General features: G+C 40.3%; 1 protein-coding gene across 1 annotated transcript in view; it reads right to left on the reverse strand.

The window, feature by feature from the left end:
• PKP2 (plakophilin 2) overlaps positions 1 to 9,961 on the reverse strand; it is an 89,692-nt gene that overhangs the window by 45,980 nt on the left and 33,751 nt on the right. Inside the window, exon 5 of the mRNA XM_003792490.2 lies at positions 194 to 401. Coding sequence (XP_003792538.1) covers positions 194 to 401 — 208 coding nt within the window. The remainder of the gene's footprint in view (positions 1 to 193; positions 402 to 9,961) is intronic.

The following is a 9,961-nucleotide window of genomic DNA, read 5'->3' on the forward strand; positions in this document are numbered from 1 at the left end:
AAAAAAAAAAAAAGGAATTCAAAGATGGCTCTAATTTGGGGTCTGAGCCAGCAGACAACCATGTCTCCTTCTACCTATCTTGGATAATGATGGGCCCATCAGTCATGTGTTCCAGGAAACTTCAGAGGAGCAGATGACAGACACCTGGCTGGGGAGCCCAGGCTTACCCTCCGTGACGGTCAGTAAGCACTACCTGTTATTTGTTTTTTCGTCTCCAAGTCTCTGGTTTGCTTCAGCACTTGCAGCAGCCGAGGTACCCCACTCAGTTCGGCCACTTCCAGCTTGTTGTCATTGTCTTCAAATACCAAATTTCTCAAGGCCCCACACACGGCTCGCTGAACATCTTCATTCTGAACTTTCAGAAGCTGCAGGAGCTTGGGGATGCCACGAAGCTGATTGACCTAGGGAAGAAGTAGATGGATATGTCAGATAGTTGAGAATTTTGATGTGACATCAGGACATTCAATGTAATATGGACAGATGAAGTTCACGGTGCTGATGGTAAACCTCCTCCGTCAACAGCTGTGTGTGGCACCACTGAGACTCATGCTGCAGAATATGCCCCTAACCCAAGGCAGGAGCTCATCAAGGAGCACACCCTAGATCTGGGGAGTTTAGATTGAAACCTGTGAAATAACTGACAGGGGAAATTGCTGGGCTTGGTGGCTCACGCCTATAATCCTGGCATTCTGGGAGGTCAAGGTGGGTGGAATGCTTGAGCTCAGGAACTCGAGACCAGCCTGAATAAGAGATCCGATCTCTGCTAAAAATAAAAAACCTAACTTCGTGTTGTGGCAGGAACCTATAGTCCCAGCTCCTTGGGAGGCTGAGGCAGGAGGATCACTTTGGGGCTTCTGTGAGCTATGATGCCCCTGCACTCTAGCTGGGGGCAACACAATGAGATTATGTCTCCAAAAAAAAAAAAAAAAAAAAAGACTTGGCACCTGTAGCTCAGAGGCTAGAGTGCCAGCCACATACACTGGAGCTGGCAGGTTTGAATCCAGCTCAGGCCTGCCAAACAACAGTGACAACTACAACAACAAAATAGCCGGCCGTTGTGGTGGGAGCCTGTAGTCCCAACTACTCAGGAGGCTGAGACAAGAGAATCACTTAAGCTCAGGAGTTTGAGGTGGCTGTGAGTTGTGATGTAACGTCACTCTACTGAGGGCAACAGCTTGAAACTCTGTTTCAAAAAAAAAAAAGAAAAAAGAAAGAAAGAAAGAAAGAGAAAGTTAATTGATAAAGGGTGAATAGGTGCTATTTAAATACACTGAGAGAGAGAAAGAGAGTTAAGTGATAAAAGCCTGGAGAACAATAAAAATGGAGAGAACTGGGAATCTGGGGAATAAACAACATTTTACAGGAGAACTCCAAATTATGTTAAGTTTCTTTTCCTAGGACAAAGCTATATAGTCAATATAAAATAAACAGAAATCACCTTCATCAATAGTAGAAAAGTTCATTTACCACAGCAACCCCAGCAGCAATGCAAACTAATCATAAATGAGGCTATTTTAATAATCAACTGCTTTGAGCATTTAAATAGATTTAAATTTTATGCTTATATACACTCCGTCAACATCTTGATTTAAATAATAACAATTTTGCACTTTTAATGGGCTACTTTAAAAATATTTCTTCTATGGACGTCATGGTGGCTCACACCTGTGATCTCAGCACTCTGAGAGGCTGAGGAGGGTGGACAGCCTGAGCTCAGGAGTTCGAGGCCAGCCTGAGCCAGAGTGAGACCCCCATCTCTAAAAGTAACCAGGTATTGTGGTGGATGCCTGTAGCCCCAGTTATTTGGGAGGCTGAGGCAAGAGAATCACTTGAGCCTAAGAGTTTGAAGTTGTTGTAAGCTAGACACCATGGCACTCTACCAAGGGTGTCAAAGGGAGACTCTTTGCCTCAAAAAAAAAATTTCTTCTATTCAAATATGCAAGAGAGAGCATATTATTAGAGAAAGGGCAGAAGTAAGAATGGGAGAAAAATAAGATGGTTTAGGTTCCAAAACCTAGGTTATTTAAGAGGCCAAATAATGCCTATCTGAGCAGTGTGATTTTGGGTTTTAGGTTGTAAATATGAACCCAGTGAAATTAGAGGTAGATATGGAGTCAGGGAAATGAAGTGTTAAGTTGTAAGGTGAGGGATTTCCTTCTTATAGGCTTCCATTTGCATCTGATTTGGAAATTTTTAAGTTGGCAAGAAGTTTTGGTAAAGATCTTAGTTATTTTCACCATCTTAATTAGAAATTTTGAGGAAGCAAGCGTTCACGGATGGGCAGGAGCCCTCCTTTCAGATGAAGTTCATTGCTTATGTGGGGCTCCCTAACTGCTGGCAGCTCCTGCTCAGGGGATAGCACCCCCAGCCCAGGGAAACTGCATCTTTTCTATGTATCCAGCTCAGCTTCCCTTTCACAGACAGACAAATGGCCTGGAGAACACAGACTTCCAATCTTACATCCCCTTTGTCAGGACTGGGGAGAAGACTAGCAAGGCAAGAAGAGAAGTCAAGGTTGTAAGATAACCTAAATAAAAATAATAACCATAATAATACGACCTTCAATGATAATAATATAATAAAGCAAAGCAACAACTCATGGCAACATGGTATTAAAAGTTTTATATACATTATCGAATTGCAAGGGCCTTGGGAATGAAGTAATCTTTTGATACCATCAAGGATTCACTGTGGTACTGAGGAGTAACACTTCCACGCACTAGCCCCCTTCTGAACGGACATTTGCAGGACAGGAGACAGACAGGGGACAGGAGACAGCAATTTTGTTGGACTATGTCTAAAGTCATTCAAATATCTTTGTATGACAATGCCAATGATGAAGATTTCTTAGCTAGCAATTAAATGGGGTTCGACAGGTCATCTATTCCCCTTACAGGCTGAGTATCCCTAATCTGAAAATCAGAAATCTGAAATGCTCCAAAATCTGAAAAATTGTTGAGTGCTATCATCATGCTCCTCCATGGGAACGTTTCAGATTTTAGATATTCAGACTGAGGATGCTCAATCGGTATAACGCAAAGACTCTAAAATCTGAAAAAAAATCCCCAATCTGAAAAATCCAGAAATTCAAAACACTTTCAGTCCCAAGCTTTTTAGATTAAGGAGTTACTCAACCTATTTTGCACTTCTAAAAGCAGGAAAAGACACCCCATAATTTATTTTAAAACCACATGCCATTCACGTGTTCCCCTAACTCCCTCCATTTTTATATCATGGTCACACCATTTATGGTGGTTAAAGTCTTTATAAACTTCATGAATTCCTGCTAGACTGTTATCTTCATAGCGGCAGTAGACACTTCAGATGCAAGAAGAGGACCCTGACGGACTTTGACAGCTTTAGGAATATTTTGTTAACTTAATTTATAATTTGTTAGCTGTCTCCTTCGAAATCTGGTGTGAAATGGCTGGCTGGGCACATTGTATTTCGGGCTGGATGACAGGATTAGTGTGGAGTGGCACGGGGAAGCCTCCCCGGCTCTGCCCAGCTCCCTTACCTGTCCCCTTCGGCTTTCAGCACTTGCTCCCAGCTGCAGGAGGGAACTGCAGACTCACCATGATACATCACAGCTAAATCTGGCCACAGTTCTCCTACTCTAGAACTTAACTCCCTAGGGTTTGGCACTTATCCTTAATTTAAAATAGACTTTAGTTACTTTTATCCATTTTATCAAGCAAATGGCTATACATCCTGTTACAGGTAAGAAGCTGAAGCCACTCCTCCTTGCATTTAACCAGGAGATGGTAAGTGATGAATCCTACATATTAATATATAAGGACCAAAGTGGCTCTTGTCCCTTAAAATTCAGGAAAACAGTTGGGACCAGAGAGATCTGGTAAGTTTCTCAGTTTTGCTGCGCTTGGGGAATGAAAATAATAATAAAAGACTAACATGAATATCTCAGAACTTCAAAAAAGCTTTCATTGGAGATGGTTTGGTATATATGAAAGGGCAGAATCCCATACTCGAATGCTGACCTCTCTCTTTGCTTTATTCTGATTCTCTTCCCTGCTAACTATAAAATAAGTAAATGATGAGAACTTCTGGTTGCAGAATAAGCCCAGGAAACGAAGGGACTGTAGATGGAAAGGCCACTCCTGGGGCAGAGCCTTTGCTCCCCCCTGCCCCCGCCCCGTCCCCTGTCTGGAAGGTTCTGCCTGCTCTGCCCCTCTCTGGCAAAGCCCTCCTCCTCCTGGGTGATCCAGCTCAAATGTCAGCTCCTCTGTGAAATGTCACTCCCTTTCTCTCCCATTAGAATTAATCACTCCCTGTAAATTGGCATAACCTTTTAGGAAGGCAAGTGGCACCAAGGGCCAAAACTTTTCAAATATTCACTTCTAGTGAGCTTTCCTAGGAAATGATTTGACTTGCAGACACAGACCAATATATGAAAATAGTAACTATCTCATTTATAATAGGAAAATACAAGAAACCATAACTATCTAACCCAGGCGTCCTCAAACTACGGCCCACATGCGGCCCACCTAGGACATTTATCCGGCCTGCTGGGTGTTTTTGCCGCCACTGCCTGTCCTGCTTAGCAGCCAACTCGTCCGGGGACCCACAGTCCAGCCCTCCAATGGACTGAGGGACAGTGAACTGGCCTCCTGATCTAACCTGTATCACACCTGAATATCACATATTCACGTGGTGAGGTATCCATGGAAGAGGCAGAGCAGTGTTTGAATGGACGTTAGTCAGACAGTTCCTTCATTAGTCAGACGGAAACAAATTGTGTAAAATTAGCAATTACACGCCAGGCACCCAGCAGTTCCCCAATACATGATAGCTGCTACTATCTCCATTAGCATGTTGCCATTAAGCTGACATGTACAAAATTTTGTTAATATTATGAGAAAACTCTTATGAGTTGTTATTGGAAAAAGGGAATAAAATATCTATGCCTTTCTACTCGTAAACACAAGCATAAAGGGAACGAGGTCAGGGGACCTGGGACAAGTGGTAAAGGAATGAGTCATGAAGAGGACCTGCCGTTTTCTGTTTGTTTTTTAATTAAATCATAGCTGTGTATATTAATACAATCATCGTTGTCTGTTTTTAAATAACAAGCCTTTATTTCTGCATGTTCATGTTTTCAAAAATCAAAACAAAAACATCCCTACAAATGTGTGTATTCAGTTTGATTGCAGATATGTCAATACATGCATTAAAAATTAGAGAACAATGCCAGGGAGACTGAGGTGAGAGGACTGCTTGAGGCTAGGAGTTCAAGACCAGACTGGGCAACAAAGTGAGACCCCATCTCTAAAAAGAAGAAAAAGAAAAGAGAAGAAAAGATAGTTGGGCACAGTGACATGCACCTATAGTCCCAGCTAAACAGGAGGCAGAGGCAGGAATATCCCTGGAACCCGAGAGTTCAAGGCTGCAGTGAACTATGGCCGCATCATGGCACTCTAGCCTGGGCAACAGAGTGAAATGCCTGGCTTTAAAAAAAAAAAATTACAGAACAATACCACATAGTGGGATTATGAATAATGGGCACATTTTGTGTCTTAATTTCTCAAATTTCTTATAATAAACTTAGTTTTTTAGAGACAGGGTCTTACTATGGTGCCCAAGCTGGATTCAAAGTCCTGGGCTCAAGCGATCCCCTTACCTTAGCCTCCCAAGTATGGGAGGTAGGCCACCCCGCCCAGCTAGAATTAGTTTTACAAGATTCTGCAAGACATTTATGGCAGTCACTACTTTGGCTTTGAGATGTGAAGCAAACTCAGAAATGAGACCATTTTAAGAAGGGTCCATGGTGCCTCTGCCTTTTCTTTGAGGTCATGATAGGGACCTGTTCGATGCCTATGGCAAATGTACCTTGCTCTACTAGCCTATACCTTGCTTGTACTCTGTAAACCTATCTTTCTCTATCTCAATAAACCTTCCTTTTCTTGCTTAAAAAAAAAAAATATATATATATATATATATATGAATGGTCTTACAGACTAAATTAAGGGACTTGTCTTTTGTCTTGTAGGCAAGAGGGCATTTACAGAAACGTTCTCCCTGAGGGCCATGAGGTGATTCTATTAGTAGTGGATAAGAATGCAGTCAAGGATATTAATCAGGAGATGGCTGTATTAACAGATGATGGTGACAGGACCGGGATAATGGCACTGAGGAGAGAGGGAAAGATGTGGGTAACTTTGAGATACTTTTAGATGTAGAGAGATAAGAAAAATGAAAGGTCGAAGGCTATTCAAATTTTGGCATCAAATTACCTGGGTGAACTCCGTTCACTGACAAAAAAAAAATAAAATGCTTTGAGCGATTACCTTGGGGCAAGTGGCGTACTATTATCTGATTTTATTCTTACAACAACTTTTTGTAGTAGGACTATCATTTCCACTTTATAGGTGAGAACACTGAGGCTTAGCGAGGTAAAATATCTTGCCCAAAGGCACTTGTATTATTAGGGTGCTGGGATTCAAACTCCACTCTGAGAGACTCTTAAGACTCTGCTCAAACCACCAGTGCCCTGTCTGCCAACCTAGCAGGAAGAATGAGTTTAGAAAAAGTTTGGAGAGTAGAGAAGAAAAGAAGACAAGGTGTTTGTTTTGGAAAAAGCTGATGGTGAATTAAGGGGAGACATCCAGGAAATTGATGGGCATGTGGTTTGGAACCCAGGGGAGAGATGTGGGCTGGAGACTGTGAGTCATCAGTATCTAAATCACAAATAAAACCAGGAGACTGGACGAGGCAAGTCAGAAGATAGTGTTGAAACCAGGTTCCCCCATTCAAGGCTGGACAGGGGACCTCGGTTTCCTAGGCCTGGGCAATTTCATGAAGGGAATACCTTGCCATTTTGCCCTGAGCTGGAGGGACTGCATCCATTCACTTGCTAATTGCTCATTAATATTGAAAAGGTGTCTCCTGACTACCAAGTCCTGACCAAATTCTAAGTCTCCAGACCTTCTACTGGGCTCAGCACCCTTAGCACAGTGGTTGTGGCTCGAAAAAGAACCAAGAGACTGTGGGCAAAAAGAGGAAGTGTTTAAAAAAGAGGGAAGGATCGACAGTGCCAACACTAAGAGCTCTAATTAAATAAAATGAGAACTGAAAAGCTGCCACTTTTACGGTTTAAATTTTGATATTTATGTACAAATTTTAATTGTCTTTCATATATAAATTAAAAAACTATAATACTGTTTTTAATATGAGTGGGATTTTGTTAGTGTTCTTGGGTTACATTATAATTAGATTCTCTATGAAGGATATCTGTTTTTATCCTTGAATATAGTTTTCATGTTTCATTATTCTTAAAGCCACTCTTTGTTCTAACTTTACCTCTGAAAAAGAGTTAAGTTAGAGGCCAGGGGTGGTGGCTCACACCTGTAATCCCAGCACTGTGGGAGGTCAAGGTGGGTGGATTGCCTGAACTCACAGGTTCAAGACAAGCCTGAGCCAGAGCAAGACTCCGCCTCTAAAGCCAGGGATTGGGGCAGGCACCTGTAGTTCCAGCTACTTGGGAGGCTAAGGCCAGAGAATAGCTTGAGCCTAAGAATTAGACGTTGCTGTGAGCTAGGACACCACAGCACTCTTATCATGGACCACAAAAAAAGAAAAGAGTTAACTTGGCAGGCAAGCATGGCTTCAATCTTATGTCTAAGCGAAATGATCTATGTAATCGAACTGTAATTTAAGAGGTACGGGAAATCTAGCCCAACGTGGGTATGAAAGCACATGTAGTGAGACTAAGATGGAGTCAGCCAGGCTAGGGTGGACATGACACAGCTGGTCTGGTTGTTTTAGATCTAATGTGACCTTCACCTCCTGTCTCTCATTCTTACTGTTTTATAAATTTGCCTCCCACCCTAAAAATGCCCATCTTGAATAGTTTAAGAAGATTGATTTAGGAAATTAATTTTTGAATTGGAAATATTAGAATAAGTTGTCACTGAGTTGTGCTGATTATTATTTAAAATAATATTTAATGTAGTGTTTGTTTTGAACCTTTATGTATAAAACTGTGATTTTAGAAATGAAAGAATAGGCTTGGTACCTGTAGCTCAGCAGCTAGGGCACCAGCCACATACATGGAGCTGGTGGGTTCGAATCCAGCCTGGGCCTGCCAAATAACAATGACAACTACAACCAAAAAACAAACAAACAAAAAAACCCACAGGCATTGTGGCAGGATCCCATAGTCCCAGCTACTTGGGAGGCTGAGATAAGAGAATTGCTTAAGCCCAAGAATTTGAGGTTGCTTTGAGTTGTGACGACACAGCACTCTACTGAGGGCGACATAGTGAGATTCTGTCTCAGAAAAACAAAAAAGAAATGAACGAACAGAACAGTCTTGGAGAGGCCACTCTCACTGTTCTCCAGAACTGGTGGCCTTCTGACAATGTCTGGTGGACCTAATCCCCATCTCTGCATATTGGCTGAAAGTGACAGGTTGCTGGACCCTCTTCATCCAGTAACAGGTATATAACAAAAGAAAAATGCAATTCCATATTACAAAACGGAAGCACACATAATAATGCCAACTTTTTAAAAACTGGGAATAAAAATGAGATTTAAACATTTATCTATTTATAGAGAATCCATTTTTAGCCCAATATACTTGATCTATATGTATAAAAAAGGCTCCTTATTAGCGAATATCTTTAAAAGTCCTGACTCATTCATCCCATGATGATGCCATGAACAAAAGTATTGACAAATTTGATTTTGTAAGAATTTTTAAATCATATACAATAAACAATACCCTAAGTTAAAGAATAACAAAAATAAAGGAGAAAATATTTATTTTGTGTCACATATCACAATGGATTAATATCCATAATAGATAAAGAAGTCCTACAATTTATTAAGAGATATACATCTTAGTAGCAGAAATACACAATGGATTAAACAAGATAATTAATTGAAGAAATACTGTACAAAGTCAAAAACTACACCAGGTAGTGTTCAACTAATAATCGATTGAAGAAATAAATGCAAGTGAAAAAAATCGGTAGATGCTCTTTTGTTTTTCCTCTACATACCTGATCTGCAGGGTTAACCAACCACATTCTCCTCACTCCCTGTGAAACCGATCTGATTCCCAGAGTACCATTAAAGCTGGTAGGTTATACTATGGGGGCCTCTGTACCACTATTTTTATTAATGAAGTTACATTTATTAGCAGTTAACTTAGGTTGGTTACCCAGTGTATTTATGTCAACTGCACAAATTGTATAATTTATTTACCTACTTTGTAAATGGATATTAATTTGAATTCTTTGGAAAAGCCAGAAAAAGACTTCAAAAGCTTAAAAACATTCTGTAATTAGTTGTGGATGAAATTAACATAAGAGCCTAGGGAATAAAATCTAGAAGGAGTTAAGCTCCAGTGAATTAGGCCATTAAGTTCTCATTCTACTTTAAAGAAATGTAAACTAAAATTAGATGATATATGATGGGCATAATGTATGCATGAGTGACAATGATGAACTCTATAAAAATATGTGTACATATTTATATAAGTTTTAAAAAGATTTTTCTCTGTAACTGATTAAATAAACTAAACAACTAATAGCCTTGATTTCAAAATATATGTATAAGAAAATTTCTAATATAATGAGGTGCTATTTTTTGCTTATCAGATTAAGAAAAATAAAAGAATATTATCTTGTGGTAGTAACAGTACATAAAAGGGCAATGTTGGGAAGAGTGTAAATTTGAGTAATTTTGGGGAGGACTTATCAGGGAATTATTTATTAAGATCCAAAATGACTCAATAGTAATAAGCAGCCGATTTACCTACTTCTTGAAACAATTAAAAAATTGAACAAAACAGACATGCAAAAGCCAAAACAGTTCATTCCTGGCAACTGTGCAACAAAGTAAATGTTAAAAAAAATTCTTCAGGCTCAGCACATACACCAGGGCTGGCAGGTTCTAACCAGGCCCGGGCCTGCTGAAAACAATGACAACTACAACCAAA

Source organism: Otolemur garnettii, unplaced genomic scaffold (assembly GCF_000181295.1).
Source record: "Otolemur garnettii isolate 467f Iridium unplaced genomic scaffold, OtoGar3 scaffold00057, whole genome shotgun sequence".
NCBI classification, from domain to species: domain Eukaryota; kingdom Metazoa; phylum Chordata; class Mammalia; order Primates; family Galagidae; genus Otolemur; species Otolemur garnettii.